Source organism: Hyla sarda, chromosome 7, assembly GCF_029499605.1.
Source record: "Hyla sarda isolate aHylSar1 chromosome 7, aHylSar1.hap1, whole genome shotgun sequence".
Taxonomy (NCBI): domain Eukaryota; kingdom Metazoa; phylum Chordata; class Amphibia; order Anura; family Hylidae; genus Hyla; species Hyla sarda.
Genome location: NC_079195.1, coordinates 12,973,216 through 12,996,076, shown reverse-complemented (window position 1 = coordinate 12,996,076; position 22,861 = coordinate 12,973,216). Strand labels below are relative to the sequence as shown.

Here is a 22,861-nt window from a genome sequence, read left to right as displayed (position 1 = left end):
ATTACTCTGAATCGCGCGCTGCGCACGAATCTTACAGCAGCTCGCCTCACGGTCCCGGAGGGAGAGGCGCCCAGACAGCCATATCACACCCGCCGGTATTTGGTATTTACTAGTGATGAGCGGCATTGCCCATATTCGAATTTGCGATATTTTGCGAATATATAGACGAATATTCGTCCTATATTCGGGAATTTCGCATATTCGCACATTCGCGTATTCGAGGAAGAAAACAGTGAGGGGGTGGGCAACTTTACTATTGGTTGCTCGGTATGTTGTTGATGCATCATTCTAATTGGCCCACATGTTAAAAGAAGGAATATGCGCATATGCGGGAAAAAATTTGAATATTCGTAATTTCGAATATATAGCGACTCTATTCGCAATATTCACGATGTCTCAAATTTGCGATTTTCGCGATAAAAATTCGAAATGTGAATATTCGCGCCCAATACTAGTATTTACCTGTGAGGATTGCTCGGAGGAGGAGTCTTCCAGAAGACACCAGAGCCGCCATTTTCATTGGTTCCCAGATACAGGACTCAGAGGTGAGTACCTGCCAGAACACTTACAAGTCGGGGATATACCCTGACAAAGAGTTAAAGGGGTATTCCAGGAAAAAACTTTTTATTTATTTATTTTTTATATATCAACTGGCTCCAGAAAGTTAAACAGATTTGTAAATGACTTCTATTAAAAAAATCTTAATCCTTCCAATAATTATCAGCTGCTGAAGTCGAGTTGTTGTTTTCTGTCTGGCAACAGTGCTCTCTGCTGCCATCTCTGCTTGTCTCGGGAACTGCACAGAGTAGAAGAGGTTTGCTATGGGGATTTGTTTCTACTCTGGACAGTTCCCGAGACAGGTGTCATCAGAGAGCACTTAGACAGAAAAGAACAACTCAACTTCAGCAGCTCATAAGTACTGAAAGGATGAAGATTTTTTAATAGAAGTAATTTACAAATCTGTCTAACTTTCCAGAGCCAGTTGATATATATAAAAAAGTTTTTTTCTGGATAACCCCTTTACCTTGCCTGAAGATCAACCATAAGCACTGCCTCTGTGTGCGTATAACAACCCCACCTGTTCATTGGACGGGGCATATTAATTTGCCCTATTCTAGACCTGAGGACTGCCATGTTGCAAAACTACAACTCCCAGCATGCCCGGACAGCCGTTGGCTGTCCGGGCATGCTGGGAGTTGTAGTTTTGCAACATCTGGAGGTCCGCAGGTTGGAGACCACTGATCTATAGTACACTCCAAGCATAAACCAGCCACTTATTACGGATAAGGACTTGCTAATGCTCTAGCCCTTAAAGGGGTACTCCGGTGGAAAACTTTTATTTATTTATTTTTTTTAAATCATCTGGTGCCAAAAAGTTAAACAGATTTTTAAATTACTTCCATAAAAAAAAATCTTAATCCTTCCAGTACTTATTAGCTGCTGAATACTACAGAGGAAATTATTTTCTTTTTGGAACACAGAGCTCTCTGCTGACATCATGACCACAGTGCTCTCTGCTGACATCTCTGTCCATTTTAAGAACTGTCCTGAGTAGGAGAAAATCCCCATAGAAAACATATGCTGCTCTGGACAGTTCCTAACATGGACAGAGATGTCAGCAGAGAGCACTGTGCTCGTGATGTCAGCAGAGAGCTCTGTGTTCCAAAAAGAAAATAATTTCTGCAACATCTGGAGGTCCGCAGATTGAAGACCACTGCTCTAGAATAAGTATTGGCTGCTTGATTGTCTACCTCCTGCTGTCTAAACAACGGGACCTGCATTAATATATATCTCATCTGACCCTGATGAGGAGCTGCTGTTTTTTTAACATTACTAAAGTGTTTAAAGGGGTACTACCGTGGAAAACTTTTTTTTTTTAACAACTGGTGCCAGAAAGTTAAACAGATTTGTAAATCACTTCTATAAAAAAAAATCTTAATCCTTCCAGTACTTCTTAGCAGCTGTATGATACAGAGGAAATTCTTTGCTTTTTGAATTTCTTTTTGTGTCTTGTCCACAGTGCTCTCTGCTGACACCTCTGTCCGTGTCAGGAACTGTCAAGAGCAACATTAGGTTTGCTATGGGGATTTTCTCCTGCTCTGGACAGTTCCTGATACGGGCATCAGGTGTCAGCAGAGAGCACTGTGGACAAGACAAAAAAGAAATTCAAAAAGAAAAAGATTTCCTCTGTAGCATACAGCTGCTAATAAGTACTGGAAGGATAAAGATATTTTAATAGAAGTAATTTACAAATCTGTTTAACTTTCTTGCACCAGTAGATTTAAAAAAAAAAAAAATTTCCACCGCGGAGTACCCCTTTAACTTGGTTCTACCTTCTGCGCAGTGATTATCCTTCTCCTGGACTCAGTCAGGTGATCCTTTCTCTCCTTGACTTCCCATGGGAAGCCGGAAAAAACGAAAGAAGCAAAATAATCCATCACCCCAACCAAGATTTCTACGTTCTAGATCTATTTCTAATAGTCCTCATAAGGACTTTGCTGATTTCCCCCTTAAGGTGATACTTCTCCAAGGACATATAGTGCTCCGTCCTCACCTGCAAGAAACGGCTCTATAAAGGGGTACTCCCCCTTTAAAGATCCGGCTCCAGAAAATTAAACAGATTTGTAAATTACTTAAATAAATAAAAAAAATCTTAATCCTTCCAGTACTTATCAGCTGCTGTTATGATCCACAGGAAGTTCTTTTTTTTTTTTTTTTATAATTTCCTTTCTGTTTGACCACAGTGCTCTCTGCTGACACCTCTGTCCATGTCAGGAACTGTTCAGAGCAGGATAAGTTTTCTATGGGGATTTGCTCCTGACATGGACAGAGGTGTCAGCAGAGAGCACTGTGGTAAGACAGAAAGGAAATTCAAAAAGAAAAGAACTTCCTGTGGATCATAACAGCAGCTGATAAGTAATCAACTGGTGCCAGAAAGTGAAACAGATTTGTAAATTATTTCTATTAAAAAATCTTAATCCTTCCAGTACTTATTAGCAGCTGTATGCTCCACAGGACGTTCTTTTCTTTTTGAATTTTCTTTCTGCCTGACCACAGTGCTCTCTGCTGACATCTCTGTTCATTTTAGGAACTGTCCAGAGTAGGAACAAATCCCCATAGCAAATCTCTCCTGCTCTGGACAGTTCCTAAAATGGATAGAGGTGGCAGCAGAGAGCACTGTGGTCAGACAGAAAAGAAATTGAAAAAGAAAAGAACTTCCTATGGATTATAACAGCAGCTGATAAGTACTGGAAGTATTAAGATTTTTTAATAGGATTCATTTACAAATCTGTTTAACTTTCTGGCAACAGTTAATTACTTATCAGCTGCTGTTATGATCCACAGGAAGTTCTTTTCTTTTTCAATTTCTTTTCTGTCTGACCACAGTGCTCTCTGCTGACACCTCTGTCCATTTTAGGAACTGTCCAGAGTAGGAGCAAATCCCCATAGCAAACATATGCTGCTCTGGACAGTTCCTAAAATGGACAGAGGCGTCAGCAGAGAGCACTGTGGTCAGGCAGAAAGGAAATTCAAAAAGAAAAGAACTTGCCGTGGATCATACCAGCAGCTGATAAGTACTGGAAGGATTAAGATTTTTTAATTGAAGTAATTTACAAATCAGTTTAACTTTCTGGCACCAGTTGAGTTCATAAAAAAAAAAAATGTTTTTCAGTGGAGTACCTCTTTAAGGTCATCTTATAGATTTCATCCGAGACCTCGCTGACAGCACTCCAAAGTCTGAACTATTAAAATATATTGTTAATTATCCTGTACGGTGAACGGCGTAAACGTAAATACATTTAAAAAGTTCAAAATTGATGCTTTTTTGTCACATTTTATTAAAAAAAAAAATTTATAAAAAATTTATAAAAAGTAAAACCTAAGCAAAAGTGGTACTGATAAAAACTACAGATCATGGCGCAAAAAATGAGCCCTCATATCGCCCCATATACGGAAATATGAGAAAGTTATAGGTGGTCAAAATAGGGCGATTTCAAACATAGTAATTTTGTTAAAATGGTTTGAGATTTTTTATAAGCGGAACAATTATAGAAAAGCATAAACATGGGGATCATATTAATCGTATTGACCGACAGAATAAAGAAAACAAGTAATTTTTACCGTAAAGTGTACAGCGTGAAAACAAAACCTTCCAAAATTTGCTAAATTGCGGTTTTCTTTTCAATTTTCCCACATAAATAATATTTGTTTGGTTGCGCCGTACATTTTATGGTAAAATAATAAGTGATGTCATTATAAAGTACAATTGGTGACACAAAAAACATCCCTCATATGGGGCTGTGGATGGAAATATAAGAGAGTTATGATTTATAGAAGGCGAGGAGGAAAAAATGAAAATTCAAAAATAAAATTGGTCTGGTCCTTAAAGGGGTACTACCATGGAAAACTTTTTTTTTTAAATCAACTGGTGCCAGAAAGTTAAACAGATTTGTAAATGACTTCTATTAAAAAATCTTAATCCTTCCAGTACTTTTTAGGGGCTGTATACTAAAGAGAAATCCAAAAAGAAATGCATTTCCTGTGATGTCCTGACCACAGTGCTCTCTGCTGACCTCTGCTGTCCATTTTAGGAACTGTCCAGAGAAGCATATGTTTGCTATGGGGATTTTCTCCAGTTCCTAATATGGACAGCAGAGGTCAGCAGAGAGCACTGTGGTTTTTGATTTAAAAAAAAAAAAAAAGTTTTCCACAGTAGTACCCCTTTAAAGGAGTATTCCAGCGCAAAATAACTTATCCCCTATCCAAAGGATAGGGGATAAGTTATAGATCGCAGGGGGTCCGAGCGCTGGGGCAGTCTGCAGGAAGTGAATAATCAACATGAACAATCATGATATCTCTGAGTTGTCCTTTCCAGGTGGAATCGGCTCATTCGGACCCAAATGATAGGTTTGTTATTATTTCTGGTCACTTGTCTACTTTACCCTTGACCCTCTGTAACCTATATGCCCCAAATAATTCTCAAATACAGTTTATTACTAGAGTTCTTCCTAAATTATCCACACGGCCCCCTACTACCTTGATAATTGGTGGAGATTTTCACCTCCCGATCTTCAGTCAATCGTCCCAATCCCACTTCCACCCGTACTTCAATGCTTCACCTGTCCGATCTCTGGAGGATTCACAACCCCAATACCTGTTATTCCCATCCTCACACAACACACTCAAGGATAGACATGTTCTTTGGGAACATTCTGGCCCTTAGACTGTCAAAAAAGTCCGCTATACTCCCCATCACATGGTCGGATCAGGCTCCTCTTTTACTGGACCTGGCTGATCCTTCCGTCGAGTCTGGAGACTAAATGAGACTTTATTGAAGAAAGAGGCCAACAGGAACCATTTAGGGCAGGGGTCTCAAACTTCCGGCCCGCGGGTCATTTGCAGCCCACGGAATGAAATTTTGCGGCCCGCACCAGGGATCTGGAATTTGTATGGCCCGACGCCCGGGACATGCAGTTCGGGGCAGGTGATTTCTTCAGGCATTGAGCCATGCTTCGGGCAAGCAGCGCTAAATGCCGGAAGACTTCACACACTTCGGCAAACACTGCTACATGGGACCCGATGCACATATTACGGGGCAACCAGTCTTGTCCCTTCACTAAACTGCTACTTACATCTGCCTGCGGGGGACTTCCTGGCGGAGGGGCGCGTGGTGAGTGATGTCATCGCAAGCGCTGCACAGGGACACCGACATCCTGCACAGCGCGTGCGATGACGTCACTTATAGCGTGCACCTCCGCCAGTTATTCCCCCGCAGGCAGATGTAAGTAGCGCTGTCCAGGTGGGGAATTTGCTACGGCTACCTAATGTGGTGAAACTGTGCTACGGCTACCTAATGTGGGGAAACTGTGCTACGGCTACCTAATGTGGGGAATCTGCTACCTTCCTAATGTGGGGAATCTGTGCTACGGCTACCTAATGTGGGGAATCTGTGCTACGGCTACCTAATGTGGGGAATCTGTGCTACGGCTACCTAATGTGGGGAATCTGTGCTACGGCTACCTAATGTGGGGAATCTGTGCTACGGCTACCTAATGTGGGGAATCTGTGCTACGGCTACCTAATGTGGGGAATCTTTGCTACGGCTACCTAATGTGGGGAATCTGTGCTTCGCTACCTAATGTGGGGAAACTGTGCTACGGCTACCTAATGTGGGGAAACTGTGCTACGGCTACCTAATGTGGGGAAACTGTGCTACGGCTACCTAATGTGGGGAAACTGTGCTACGGCTACCTAATGTGGGGAAACTGCTATCTTCCTAATGTGGGGAAACTGCTATCTTCCTAATGTGGGGAAACTGCTGCCTACCTAATGTGGGGAAACTGCTGCCTACCTAATGTGGGGAAACTGCTGCCTACCTAATGTGGGGAAACTGCTGCCTACCTAATGTGGGGAAATTGCTGCCTACCTAATGTGGGGAAACTGCTGCCTACCTAATTCTTCCCTCCCCCCCAGCAGTAGCACTCCCATCATCCGTCAATGGCTTCCCGTATCAAAAGAGATATATTACAGAATTCCAAAGATTTGGAAATTAAGCTGCGATCCATGGAGGCCAGGATGCAGACCCACCCCACAATTTCGCTCTTACGCCAAATAAAAAATCTACATAATAAATTAAAAGACAAAGCAGTAAATGTAGCTGAAAAATGAGTCTCTTACACCAGGTATAAATACTATGCTAAAGCCAATAAACCCCATAACCTGCTGGAGTCTCTACTCAAATCGCAGTCTTCTCAGATTAACCCCTTTGCTACTAAAAACAATGTTGGTCACCTTATATATGATCCTGACCAGGTTGCCAAGTTATTTCAGGACTTTTATCCTCGATTATACCATTAACCCTCGTCTTTACCTTCCAAACCGTTGGAAAGGGAAACTATAATCCGAAATTACTTGGATAATTGTGTCTGCCCAAAATCTCAGACAATGATTTGCAATTACTGAATTCCCATCTCCCACTAGAAGAATTGCAAGATCTGATGGGCTAAACGTATCTTTATTATAAAACTTATGTAGACATTCTTTCCCCCCCCCCCCCATATGTTAAAGGGGTACTCCGGCCCTAAGACGTCTTATCCCTTAACCAAAGGGGATAGGGGATAAGATGTCTGACCGCAGGGGTCCCGTCGCTGGGGACCCCCCGCAATCTTGCATTCGGCAAACTGCCGGGTGCCAACCACGGGCCCAGAGTATCGTGACGACTCCGTGTGACGTCACCCCCCTCTATGCAAGTCTATGGGAGGGGGCGTGACGGCCGTCACGCCCCCTCCCATAGACTTGTATAGCGGGGGCAGGGGGTGATGTCACACGGGGGCAGAGTCGTGACGTCACAATACTCCGGCCCCGTGGTCGGCACCCGGCAGTTTGTGAGCTGGCAGCGCGGCGTGCAGCTCAAAGAGGTGGGTGCCAAATGCAAGATTATGGTGGTCCCTAGTGGCGGGACCACTGCAGTCAGACAACTTATCCCCTATCCTTTGGATAGGGGATAAGATGTCTTAGGGCCGGAGTACCCCTTTAACCCTGTTAACTCTTTCCTATCTTATACACCAATACCACACTCCATGCTTAGCTCCTTCATCCCGGTAATACCAAAACCCCATAAGGATCCTACAGAATGCTGTGGAGTCGGAGTTGGCAAACAATGCACCGACTCCGACTCCTACTAAATTTAGATTGGAATAAATGTCCCAATTCACAAAAAGTTATAATTAATGACTTCTCTACTGTAAGAATAAAGACCAATGCATGCAGTGCCTCACGTAACCGCAAAACGAACACGTTAAATGATCGTGAAGAAGCTTTTCATGTGCTGCACTATATGGCACACAACGCACAATAAGGAGTGGCAATACTTATACTTTCCATAGTGTTGTGTTCTGCTGTTACAGGGTACCGATGGGTAACCGAGCCTCTCACTGATAAGGGGTTATGGAAATATGTTTTTTGCAGGACTAGAGACACTTGTATAAGTGAAGGGAATGGAGGGTCAATAGTTCAAGACTGAAGCTGTAAACCATTGGAAAAACTGCTGCCATTCAGCTAAGGCTATAAAAACTTGTAAACTCCGATTGTTCGCTTAAACTTTAAACATGACTATGGGATTCTACTAGGGAAATCATGTTTTATAATAAACATCCCTTCCTGGATCCTCCCACTGCCCTATCTTCAGCAGCAGATCAGCACACAAAAAGGAGAAGGCAGCAGCTTCTGCCCAACTACCTCTCTCTGCTAGAAGAGCTTAGAAGAACTTGGTGGAAGAGCTTCTTGGATTCAGAGGAGTCGGAGTCGGGGAGTCGGTAGTAGAAAAAACTGCAAAGTCGGAACATTTATCTACCGACTCCACAGCCCTGGTTATAGACCAATATCAGATCTGAAAGTGTTAACCAAAATACTGGCTAATAGATTGAGTACGGCCCTCCCTTTTTTGATTTACAAGGACCATGTGGGTTTATTCAGTGTAGACAGGCTGGAGACAGTACGAGGAGAAATATAGACATCATTGATACACTGAATAGAACCAACACTCCAGGGGTCCTAATTAGCCTCTGACAGATTAAGTTGGCCCTTCCTCATGTCTTATGGAATTATTGGTCCGTTTCTGTCGGCTGTCTCCACTCTCTACACTACCCCTTCTTCCCAAGTCCGCCTTAAAGGGGTACTCCGGTGGAAAACTTTTTTTTTTAAATCAACTGGTGCCAGAAAGTTAAACAGATTTGTAAATTACTTCTATTAAAAAATCTTAATCCTTCCAGTACTTATTAGCTGCTGAATACTACAGAGGAAATTATTTTCTTTTTGGAACACAGAGCTCTCTGCTGACATCACGAGCACAGTGCTCTCTGCTGACATCTCTGTCCATTTTAGGAACTGTCCAGAGCTGCATATGTTTGCTATGGGGATTTTCTCCTACTCTGGACAGTTCCTAAAAGAAAGCACTGTGCTCGTGAAGTCAGCAGAGAGCTCTGTGTTCCAAAAAGAAAATAATTTCCTCTGTAGTATTCAGCAGCTACTAAGTACTGGAAGGATTAAGATTTTCTAATAGAAGTAATTTAGAAATCTGTTTAACTTTCTGGCACCCAAAACAATAAATAAATAAATAAATAAATTTCCACCGGAGTACCCCTTTAATGCACTGTTGGATAGAATCCGAGAGATAAGGCGAATGGAGTATCTCGCTGCCACTATGGATCCCATAAAATTTGGCAGATGTTGGAGACCTTTTAATGTAGTGTCTAATTTTTGACCCTTTCACACTACAGGTATCATCCTGTAAAAAACCTCCGTTATTACTCCCGGCAAAAAGTCCTGAAAACGGCCCTCAAAAAATCCCATTCATGTCAATAGGATTTTTTGAACATCCTTTTGCATCAGGCACGTCCGTTTTTACTAATGTCCGTTATTTTTGTCGGCACAAAAGACGGCGCATGCACTTATTTTAGGTCCGGAAAAAAATAAAAAATAAATGGTGAAAAACCGGACGTTAAAATTTTACATTGGAGTCTATGGGAACCGGATGTTCAAAAAAATAAAACATCTGTTATCATCAGTTATTGTCAGGTTTCCGTTTTTTTGTACTGAGCATGCTCAGTACAGCTTTACAAAAAAAGTGTTAAAAACCTGATTTAAAAAAAAAAAAAAAAAAAAACGGATGTAACTGGTAATAACGGATGATAACGGATGAACAACATCAGGTTTAAGAAAAAAAAAAAAAAAAACATTAAAAATAACGGATGATGGTTACCAGTTATTGCATCCGTTGTTGTAAAATAACGGCAGTAAAAAAGCAGGATGATACCTGTAGTGTGAATGGGGCCTTATAGTTGTTTTTTTCAATGTTTATATTTATTTTGACCGCGTCATATCTTCTTCAATACGGTTTTTCATACCATCTTCTATATTTGAAATGCTATGTCAAGACTTTGTTATAGTGAGCTATTTATAGATTCCCGTATTTTTCGCCATATAAGACGCACTTATTCTTCCCAAAAACTGGGGGGGGGGGGGAAGTTGGTGCGTCTTATACGGCGAATACCTGCGGCCATCAACGGCCGGGACCCGCGGCTAATACAGGACATCCCCGATCGCGGTGATGCCCTGTATTAACCCTTCAGACGCGGCGATCAAAGCTGACCGCCGCGTCTGAAGCGAAAATAACACTAACCCGGCTGTTCAGTCAGGCTGTTCGGGACCGCCGAGGTGAAATCGCGGCGTCCCGAACAGCTTACAGGACACCGGGAGGGACCTTACCTGCCTCCTCGGTGTCTTCTCCGTGCCGGGATCCCCTGCATGGCCGGCGCTCTCCTTTGACGTCATCACGTCGTCGCGCACGCCGTCCCGTCATCCAATAGGAGCGGCGTGCGTAGCGGCGTGATGACGGCGACGGAGAGCGTGGATCCCGGGGAAGAAGACGTCCGGAGCGTCGGGGACACCACGGGGACGCGGCAACAGCGATGGAGGGCGACATCCAGGGCAGCGGTGACGGGTCCGGAGCGGCGGGGACAGGTGAGTATTACCTACTATCCAGTGGTCTTCAACCTGTGGACCTCCAGATGTTGCAAAACTACAAGTCCCAGCATGCCTGGACAGCCAACGGCTGTCCAGGCATGCTGGGAGTTGTAGTTTTGCAACATCTGGAGGTCGGCAGGTTGAAGATCACTGTTGGGTGCAGATTCTTTTTTTTCTAGATTTTGCACCTTTAAAATAGGGTGCGTCTTACTTTCGTTTTAAGACAACTGTGGGTTGGCGCTCGACTCCATCAGGACACCGGACATCTTAAATGTATCCCGTGGACCTTTGAGGGATCCACACGAGGGTGTCGCAGTCCGGTGGTCATGAGATGGTTGCCATAGCAACAAGACTAATAACTATTTATCAGCATCTGTATTTATTATCCATAGCTGATTTTTTTGGAATAATATTCATGACTTTTTTTTTTTTTTTGCTATTATATCTTATTGCACTCATTTGGTATATGTTATGACCAACTGAGCTATTGTGCCTATATAAGTTGTCCCCTGAGGAAACTGCTAAACGCAGTGGAAACGCGTTGGCCTAGGACTATATACATATTGGTGCATTATATATACATTTAATCCAATTTTATGGGTCACGATTATTGGTGTATTTTAAGCAAAACCAGTAAAGGTTAAGTTTTAGAGCACTTCCTATGGGTATTTTTCCCCCCCTTATTACATGTTTTATTTTCGGTCATATTCTGTCTGTATCCTCTATTTATTTTTGGAAAGTAGAATGTCCAGCGCAGTGTAGGTCCAACGAATTCACTTTATTGATTAAAATCCAGGATACATGGATACAGCAAACACAAGTGACGCGTTTCGGCTCAAGGATGAGCCTTAGTCATCCTTGAGCCGAAACGCGTCACTTGTGTTTGCTGTATCCATGTATCCTGGGTTTTAATCAATAAAGTGAATTCGTTGGACCTACACTGCGCTGGACATTCTACTTTCCTTTCATATCCATTTGGAGGAAGAGGAAGAGAGCTGGACTCACATCTACACACCTGTTACTTTATTTATTTTTGTTCTTTTTTTTTTTTTCCTCTTTCTTTTACATATATTTTCCTATATGTTTTTTTTCTCTTTCATTGATAAATTGTAAAAAATTTATAAATAAAGTTATAAAAAAATAAAATAAAAAGATCTACCACCGCCAACAACTTGGCGACTACTAAGAGGCATTTCTGACCTGGAATGTGTGAGGCGGTGACCCGTCCGATGGTCGTCCATTGTCTCACGCTCTGGTTTATTGCTTCTCCAAGGTTTTATGGGGAAACTTCAGCTTTTATCTCCGATTCTTTGAAGTCTCCACAATAAACTTTTCACCATCACGTCCTGTGTCCATCCCAGATCCATGAATGTTCAGGAGGGTGAGGACCCTGCACAAAGGCGCCTGTCATAATGGAGTCTTTCTACTTCATACATGAAAGGCGCCACACGAGAAGCCCCCACATAAGCTGCAGAGCCTACTGAGGGGGAGATTTGGGATGCCCCTTGTTAAAAGGGACAAGCGTCATTTTTCTCGGACCTTACCGATAAATCCTACAATCGTAAAAACGTCATCTATAAAACAAGAAGACATACACGTTCTGCGCCCCAGGCAGATTTCTCGTTCACCATGACTGATATCTTCTGGTTCTAGATTACTGAATAGCTTCTGGTTCTAGATCACTCAAGTAGAAGGGTGCGGAATGCGATCTCAACAACCAAATGGACCACTGTTTTTTTTAGATGAGCATAGAAGTCTGTTGATTATAGATCAGTGGTCTCAAACTGTGGCCCTCTAGATGTTGCAAAACTTCAACTCCCAGCATGCCCGGACAGCCGTTGGCTGTCCGGGCATGCTGGGAGTTGAAGTTTTGCAACATCTAGAGGGCCACAGTTTGAGGCCACTATTTTAAGTGATCTCACCGATTATCAGATCATTAAGAAAACGTAATCTGTAAAAGTTCAAGGCAGAGATCCAGATCACCAAACCAGACACAGGGCTGGTTCCAGTTGACCAAATCAGACGAGGATGATTCCGGTGGACCACACCTGACATCCACTGGTTTCAGTTAATCATATCAACCATATTCCATAAGCAGGTTCTAGTGGACCATACCAAACATCTTATGATTGCAACTGACCATACTGAGAATATGGTGGTTCCAGTTGACCATGCTAGATATTGGCTGCTTCCAATCGACTATGGCAGATATTGGCTGGTTTCACTGAACCATACCAAACTTTCTAGTTGAACATAAGAGACATCATGGTTTTAGTAGACCATACCAAACATCAGCTTGTTCTTGTTGACCCTATCAGACATCTGCTGGTTCACATTGACCATGCAAGACATCTCATTATAACAGTGGACCCTGGACTCTTATGATTCCAACCGACCATACTAGAAATTTGGTGGTTCCCATGGACCATGCCAGACATCCGCTGTTTCCAACCAACAATGCAGACATTGGCTGGTTTCAGTGGACCATACCAAACATCTACTGGTTCTAGTTGAGCATACGAGACATCGTTATTTTAGTAGACCGTACCTAACACATGCTTGTTCTTCAATATGTAGAAGAGAGGTGAACTTGCACTCACCGACCATGTAGTTCACTATATCAAGGGACCTCCGTGCGGCAGGGAGACTTCAGATGATAGAAGGCCGGAAGAAGCACACAGCTGTGTGCGAAAACGGCTGTTAGCCTCTGAGCGCTCTCATCTGAAGTCTCTCTGCCGCACGGAGGTCCCGTGATACAGTGAACTACATGGTCGGTGAGTGCAAGTTCACCCCTCTTCTACATATTGGATTACATATCTATTTTTTTCGATACTTAGCACCCCACCAGTTCTGTTATGTTCGTCAGCTTCGGTCACTGAACACGAAAAAGACTGTGCTCTAGAATAATTTACAAGTGCGCTATTTAATGACTGTGCCCTCTGTCCTCTACTATAAATTGTACATGCTTGTTCTTGTTGACCCTATCAGACATCTGCTGGTTCACGTTGACCATGCAAGACATCTCATGATTACAGTGGACCCTGAAAGACATCTGCTTGTTTTAGTAGACCATTCTACACATCTGTAGGACCCAATGAGCATGCCAGATATCTGTTGGTTCCAGTTAATCATATCAACCATATACCATAGGCAGGTTCTAGTGGACCATTCCAGACATCTTATGATTCCAAATGACCATACTGGAAATTTGGTGGTTCCAGTTGACCATGCCAGATATTTTCTGGTTCCAATGAACTATGACAGATATTGGCTAGTTTCATACCTGGTTACATACCAAACATCTACTTGTTCTAGTTGAGCATATGAGACATCGTGGTTTTAGTAGACCATACCAAACATGTGCTTGTTCTTGTTGACACTATCAGACATCTGCTGGTTCACGTTGACCATGCAAGACATCTCATGATTACAGTGGACCCTGAAAGACAACTGCTAGTTTTAGTAGACCATACTACTTTAAGGGTCACGGCAGGTGGTGGATCCTCTAGGCCTGTGTGGATGATGACGTGAGCTACGCCAGGGAGCGGAGTCTAAGGTGCCGCTGGTTTCCACCAGAGCCTGCCGCAAAGCAGGATGGTTTTGCTGCGGCAGGCGGCACCCAGGTCACTACCCCTGGCACGACTCGTCCACACAGGTAGCTGTGGTGAAGCATGGTTCAGATGGATAAGAGAAGACGAGGTCAGGATAGCTGAAGGTCAGGGCAGGTGGCACAGTAGCAGGGTCAGGTCACGGAACAAGGATTAGGTAGACGGAAAAACAGGATCACAGGAACACAGTAGCTTTCTATCCGGCACTAGGGCAACAAAGATCTGGCACCAGGCAGGGGGAGGTGCACACACTTATAGGGAAGGAACAGGTGAAGGACACTAATTAGGGTGTACCGGCCCTTTAAATCACAGAGCTCCGGCTCGACCGTGCCCTAGGAGGCGGGGGCACGCGCGCCGGGACTGAGAACACAAAAGACCAGGGAGGTGAGTGACGGGCTGGAACTCGCATGCGGGCGATGCGAAGCCCAGTCCTGCCGGCAGCGGGGACATGAGAGGAGAGCGCTCATGGCCAGCGTTTCTGGCCAGAGCGCTGACATTAAATCTACACATCTGTTGGTCCCAATGAGCATACCAGATATCTGTTGGTTCCAGTTAATCATATCAACCATATACCATATGCAGGTTCTAGTGGACCATACCAGCCATCTTATGATTCCAACCATACTAGAAATTTGGTGGTACCCATGCCAGACATCCCCTGTTTCCAACCAACAATGCAGACATTTGCTGGTTTCCGTGGACCATATCAAACATCTACTGGTTCTAGTTGAGCATTCCATGTTTTTAGTAGACCATACCAAACATGTGCTTGTTCTTGTTGACCCTATCAGACATCTGCTGATTTTATTAGACGATACAACACATCTGTTGGTCCCAATGACCAAACTAGATATCTTCTGATTGAGTCAACCATGCCAGACATGTCCATACCAGAGATCTACTGGTTCCAGTTGAGCATTTGAGACATATGCTGGTACCTGTGGACCACACAAAAACATATTCTGGTACCTGTTAATTAAAGCAGGGTTATCTTGGTACCAGTTGACCATACCAGACATTGTCTGGTCCCCATTTGACTCTATAAACATCAACTGGTCCTATGTACAATTGCTAGACATTTCCTGTTGCTTTTGAACCTTCTAGACCTCATCTGTTTGAAGTTGACCAAAACAGATATCTACCATAGAAAACCACCACAACTGATCCTTCTATAAGTCTGAATGTATGCTTTGATATGTTTGGTATGGCCATATGGATACAGAAGATTACCATGTGCATGGAGACCGCCAAGCCAACAACTATCTGGAGAGAGCCACAAGCATGGACAGGATTGTCATGTGGACAGGCATGACCCCAGAGGTGAGCAGAGTATATGCTCTCCATATAAATAGTGAGTACATGAATAGTGAGTGGCGGAGGTCCCTGGGTCCCAAAAGGGGTGGAAGCCCAGACTGTTCCCACCACAACACCACTTTGTAGAGGACTCTGATAATACAATAACATGCAGACAATAGTGTTGAGCGGCATAGGCCATATTCGAATTCGCGAATATTCGCGAATATATGGACGAATATTCGTCATATTCGCGAATATTCGCATATTCGTAATATTCTCGTTTTATTTTCGCATATGCGAATATTCGCGTGTGTGAAAATTAACATATTCGAAAATTTGCAAATACAAAAATTAACATAAGCGGAAATTCACATATGCGAAAATTAGCATATGCAAATTTTCGCATATGCGAACATTCGCACACCAGTCTCACACAGTAGTATTAGAGCCTTCTTTAAACCACATAAGCTGGAAGCAGAGAGGGATGATCACTGTGATGTGTACTGTGAAAAAAAAAAAAGAATATTCGTAATTACGAATATATAGCGCTATATTCGCGAATTCGCGAATATGCAATATTCGCGAATAAAATTCGAATTACGAATATTTGCGAGCAACACTAGCAGACAATACCTTCAGCCACTGCAGCGCCTGTTCCCTGCTCTGCATCCCCAGTACTATCATGTCGCCATTAGTCGGAGTGATCTTCAGCTTGTGCTCCTTCTTCCGGACTTGTTTTTCTTTGTGGGTCACGGAGCAGCCGAGTAAGCTGATGTCCAGCACAGGACTATGCTCCTTCGAGCTTTTATAACACTGAGGAGAAAAATGTAAAATGAATAATTATTCATCACTGGAACCAAGGTAATGGGGGTCAACACGTGAGAAGGAATGGCAGTGGTGGTGGTACTCACCATTAGACGGTTGTCTTTGATCACACACAGCTGTTTTGCCCATTGTCCCAGCCATTTCTTCCTCCAGAGGAAGGCACAGATAAGGGCATCCTTCATCAGCTCAATGGAGGCCTCTGTTGATGGCCATTGGTGCTGGTGGGCGGCAGACTTTCCTCTGGTGTTTTCTTCTTCCTCGTAAGACTCATATGAGCTGCTGATGGCTTCTCCATCCTCTGGAAGAAGACACAAAGAAAATAGTCAAATACAAACATACACAGGGCTCATGTACCACCTATGTGGGCCTAATAGAAGGATCGGTCATGTTGGGTTTACACTGAATGATCCTGTTGGGATAATACATTACCAGAGGAGTCTTCATATCTATGGGGGATTGTGAAGGATCGTAGGTGTATGGCTACATTTAGGCTGTTCCTGGTGTGTCAGAGCTGAGATGTTTGCATGGCATCAATGTGATGCCTCATTCTGCAGCTCCCCCTCCCCTCTCATAGCATACAGTGTCACAAACTGCAGCTGCATCCCCCCCCCCCCCCCCCACCCACACCCTGTCTCCTGTTTACTATATTACCGTTATGGTGGTTCAGGAGATCCTGCAGGCAGAAAAAAGTGAACTATACTGGAATAACAAATACAGAGGTTTGTTACTGCTTTAAGCATCACATTCCTTCACGTATTTATATTTTCGTATTTGGTTTGTAACATGGAAAGTTGACACATCTTTATATCTCGGTTTCCTCCAAGGGTTGGTCGAGTGGCGTTCAAGATAAAACATTCCCCTATCAAGTCTATTTAATCAGTGAGAAGTTTCCTCCGTACGAAGAGCCTGATTACAAAGTGATGGAACTTTCCACATCGTCCGGGAAAAATAACAAGTAACATGTCCGCTGCGCGACTGACAGCCCACTCCCATGATAAAGACTCCGGACAAGGGGGCCACAACCTCATAATCAGCTTTTGGGGCTGCAATGGGGCCCATACAATATGAAGCTCCTGAGAAACAATGAGAAAATGCTGAGATACAATATAAAGCTCCTGAGATACAATAAGAAACTCCTGAGATACAATATAAAGCTCCTGAGATACAATATGAAGCTCCTGAGATACAATATAAAGCTCCTGAGATACAATAAGAAGCTCCTGAGATACAATATAAAGCTCCTGAGATACAATATGAAGCTCCTGAGATACAATATGAAGCTCCTGAGATACAATAAGAAGCTCCTGAGATACAATATGAAGCTCCTGAGATACAATATGAAGCTCCTGAGATACAATATGATAACAAAGTGATGGAACTTTCCACATCGTCCGGGAAAAATAACAAGTAACATGTCCACTGCGCGACTGACAGCCCACTCCCATGATAACGACTCCGGACAAGGGGGCCACAACCTCATAATCAGCTTTTGGGGCTGCAATGGGGCCCATACAATATGAAGCTCCTGAGAAACAATGAGAAAATGCTGAGATACAATATAAAGCTCCTGATATACAATAAGAAACTCCTGAGATACAATATAAAGCTCCTGAGATACAATAAGAAGCTCCTGAGATACAATATGAAGCTCCTGAGATACAATATGAAGCTCCTGAGATACAATATGAAGCTCCTGTGATACAATATGAAGCTCCTGAGATACAATATAAAGCTCCTGATATACAATAAGAAACTCCTGAGATACAATATGAAGCTCCTGAGATACAATATGAAGCTCCTGAGATACAATAAGAAGCTCCTGAGATACAATATGAAGCTCCTGAGATACAATATGAAGCTCCTGAGATACAATATAAAGCTCCTGAGATACAATAAGAAACTCCTGAGATACTATAAGAAACTCCTGAGATACTATAAGAAACTCCTGAGATACAATATGAAGCTCCTGTCATACAATATGAAGCTCCTGAGATACAATAAGAAGCTCCTGAGAAACAATGAGAAACTCCTGAGATACAATATAAAGCTCCTGAGATACAATATGAAGCTCCTGAGATACAATATAAAGCTCCTGAGATACAATAAGAAACTCCTGAGATACAATATAAAGCTCCTGAGATACAATAAGAAGCTCCTGAGATACAATATGAAGCTCCTGAGATACAATAAGAAGCTCCTGAGATACAATATAAAGCTCCTGAGATACAATGAGAAACTCCTGAGATACAATATAAAGCTCCTGAGATACAATATGAAGCTCCTGAGATACAATATGAAGCTCCTGAGATACAATATAAAGCTCCTGAGATACAATGAGAAACTCCTGAGATACAATATAAAGCTCCTGAGATACAATATGAAGCTCCTGAGATACAATATGAAGCTCCTGAGATACAATATGAAGCTCCTGAGATACAATGAGAAACTCCTGAGATACAATATAAAGCTCCTGAGATACAATAAGAAGCTCCTGAGATACAATAAGAAACTCCTGAGATACAATATGAAGCTCCTGAGATACAATATGAAGCTCCTGAGATACAATATGAAGCTCCTGAGATACAATATAAAGCTCCTGAGATACAATATGAAGCTCCTTAGATACAATAAGAAACTCCTGAGATACAATAAGAAACTCCTGAGATACAATATAAAGCTCCTGAGATACAATATGAAGCTCCTGAGATACAATATGATAACAAAGTGATGGAACTTTCCACATCGTCCGGGAAAAATAACAAGTAACATGTCCGCTGCGCGACTGACAGCCCACTCCCATGATAACGACTCCGGACAAGGGGGCCACAACCTCATAATCAGCTTTTGGGGCTGCAATGGGGCCCATACAATATGAAGCTCCTGAGAAACAATGAGAAAATGCTGAGATACAATATAAAGCTCCTGATATACAATAAGAAACTCCTGAGATACAATATAAAGCTCCTGAGATACAATAAGAAGCTCCTGAGATACAATATGAAGCTCCTGAGATACAATATGAAGCTCCTGAGATACAATATAAAGCTCCTGAGATACAATAAGAAACTCCTGAGATACTATAAGAAACTCCTGAGATACAATATGAAGCTCCTGTGATACAATATGAAGCTCCTGAGATACAATAAGAAGCTCCTGAGAAACAATGAGAAACTCCTGAGATACAATATAAAGCTCCTGAGATACAATATGAAGCTCCTGAGATACAATATAAAGCTCCTGAGATACAATAAGAAACTCCTGAGATACAATATAAAGCTCCTGAGATACAATATGAAGCTCCTGAGATACAATATGAAGCTCCTGAGATACAATAAGAAGCTCCTGAGATACAATATAAAGCTCCTGAGATACAATGAGAAACTCCTGAGATACAATATAAAGCTCCTGAGATACAATATGAAGCTCCTGAGATACAATATGAAGCTCCTGAGATACAATATAAAGCTCCTGAGATACAATGAGAAACTCCTGAGATACAATATAAAGCTCCTGAGATACAATATGAAGCTCCTGAGATACAATATGAAGCTCCTGAGATACAATATGAAGCTCCTGAGATACAATGAGAAACTCCTGAGATACAATATAAAGCTCCTGAGATACAATAAGAAGCTCCTGAGATACAATAAGAAACTCCTGAGATACAATATGAAGCTCCTGAGATACAATATGAAGCTCCTGAGATACAATATAAAGCTCCTGAGATACAATAAGAAACTCCTGAGATACAATATGAAGCTCCTGAGATACAATATGAAGCTCCTGAGATACAATATGAAGCTCCTGAGATACAATATAAAGCTCCTGAGATACAATATGAAGCTCCTTAGATACAATAAGAAACTCCTGAGATACAATAAGAAACTCCTGAGATACAATATGAAGCTCCTGAGATACAATATGAAGCTCCTGAGAAACAATGAGAAACTCCTGAGATACAATATAAAGCTCCTGAGATACAATATGATAACAAAGTGATGGAACTTTCCACATCGTCCGGGAAAAATAACAAGTAACATGTCCGCTGCGCGACTGACAGCCCACTCCCATGATAACGACTCCGGACAAGGGGGCCACAACCTCATAATCAGCTTTTGGGGCTGCAATGGGGCCCATACAATATGAAGCTCCTGAGAAACAATGAGAAAATGCTGAGATACAATATAAAGCTCCTGATATACAATAAGAAACTCCTGAGATACAATATAAAGCTCCTGAGATACAATAAGAAGCTCCTGAGATACAATATGAAGCTCCTGAGATACAATATGAAGCTCCTGAGATACAATATAAAGCTCCTGAGATACAATAAGAAACTCCTGAGATACTATAAGAAACTCCTGAGATACAATATGAAGCTCCTGTGATACAATATGAAGCTCCTGAGATACAATAAGAAGCTCCTGAGAAACAATGAGAAACTCCTGAGATACAATATAAAGCTCCTGAGATACAATATGAAGCTCCTGAGATACAATATGAAGCTCCTGAGATACAATATGAAGCTCCTGAGATACAATATAAAGCTCCTGAGATACAATAAGAAACTCCTGAGATACAATATAAAGCTCCTGAGATACAATATGAAGCTCCTGAGATACAATATGAAGCTCCTGAGATACAATAAGAAGCTCCTGAGATACAATATAAAGCTCCTGAGATACAATGAGAAACTCCTGAGATACAATATAAAGCTCCTGAGATACAATATGAAGCTCCTGAGATACAATATGAAGCTCCTGAGATACAATATAAAGCTCCTGAGATACAATGAGAAACTCCTGAGATACAATATAAAGCTCCTGAGATACAATATGAAGCTCCTGAGATACAATATGAAGCTCCTGAGATACAATATGAAGCTCCTGAGATACAATGAGAAACTCCTGAGATACAATATAAAGCTCCTGAGATACAATAAGAAGCTCCTGAGATACAATAAGAAACTCCTGAGATACAATATGAAGCTCCTGAGATACAATATGAAGCTCCTGAGATACAATATAAAGCTCCTGAGATACAATAAGAAACTCCTGAGATACAATATGAAGCTCCTGAGATACAATATGAAGCTCCTGAGATACAATATGAAGCTCCTGAGATACAATATAAAGCTCCTGAGATACAATATGAAGCTCCTTAGATACAATAAGAAACTCCTGAGATACAATAAGAAACTCCTGAGATACAATATGAAGCTCCTGAGATACAATATGAAGCTCCTGAGAAACAATGAGAAACTCCTGAGATACAATATAAAGCTCCTGAGATACAATATGATAACAAAGTGATGGAACTTTCCACATCGTCCGGGAAAAATAACAAGTAACATGTCCGCTGCGCGACTGACAGCCCACTCCCATGATAACGACTCCGGACAAGGGGGCCACAACCTCATAATCAGCTTTTGGGGCTGCAATGGGGCCCATACAATATGAAGCTCCTGAGAAACAATGAGAAAATGCTGAGATACAATATAAAGCTCCTGATATACAATAAGAAACTCCTGAGATACAATATAAAGCTCCTGAGATACAATAAGAAGCTCCTGAGATACAATATGAAGCTCCTGAGATACAATATGAAGCTCCTGAGATACAATATGAAGCTCCTGTGATACAATATGAAGCTCCTGAGATACAATATAAAGCTCCTGATATACAATAAGAAACTCCTGAGATACAATATGAAGCTCCTGAGATACAATATGAAGCTCCTGAGATACAATAAGAAGCTCCTGAGATACAATATGAAGCTCCTGAGATACAATATGAAGCTCCTGAGATACAATATAAAGCTCCTGAGATACAATAAGAAACTCCTGAGATACTATAAGAAACTCCTGAGATACTATAAGAAACTCCTGAGATACAATATGAAGCTCCTGTCATACAATATGAAGCTCCTGAGATACAATAAGAAGCTCCTGAGAAACAATGAGAAACTCCTGAGATACAATATAAAGCTCCTGAGATACAATATGAAGCTCCTGAGATACAATATAAAGCTCCTGAGATACAATAAGAAACTCCTGAGATACAATATAAAGCTCCTGAGATACAATAAGAAGCTCCTGAGATACAATATGAAGCTCCTGAGATACAATAAGAAGCTCCTGAGATACAATATAAAGCTCCTGAGATACAATGAGAAACTCCTGAGATACAATATAAAGCTCCTGAGATACAATATGAAGCTCCTGAGATACAATATGAAGCTCCTGAGATACAATATAAAGCTCCTGAGATACAATGAGAAACTCCTGAGATACAATATAAAGCTCCTGAGATACAATATGAAGCTCCTGAGATACAATATGAAGCTCCTGAGATACAATATGAAGCTCCTGAGATACAATGAGAAACTCCTGAGATACAATATAAAGCTCCTGAGATACAATAAGAAGCTCCTGAGATACAATAAGAAACTCCTGAGATACAATATGAAGCTCCTGAGATACAATATGAAGCTCCTGAGATACAATATGAAGCTCCTGAGATACAATATAAAGCTCCTGAGATACAATATGAAGCTCCTTAGATACAATAAGAAACTCCTGAGATACAATAAGAAACTCCTGAGATACA

At 42.0% G+C, this 22,861-nt stretch overlaps 1 protein-coding gene across 4 annotated transcripts in view; it reads right to left on the bottom strand.

Annotated features, from left to right (window-relative positions):
• Nucleotides 1–22,861, bottom strand: part of AFAP1L2 (actin filament associated protein 1 like 2) — a 158,673-nt gene that overhangs the window by 33,895 nt on the left and 101,917 nt on the right. For all 4 annotated transcript variants that reach the window (XM_056529612.1, XM_056529613.1, XM_056529615.1 and 1 more), the window contains exons 6-7: nucleotides 16,340–16,551; nucleotides 16,062–16,241 (exon numbers count right to left, since the gene is read on the bottom strand). In XM_056529612.1, coding sequence (XP_056385587.1) covers nucleotides 16,062–16,241; nucleotides 16,340–16,551 — 392 coding nt within the window. The remainder of the gene's footprint in view (nucleotides 1–16,061; nucleotides 16,242–16,339; nucleotides 16,552–22,861) is intronic.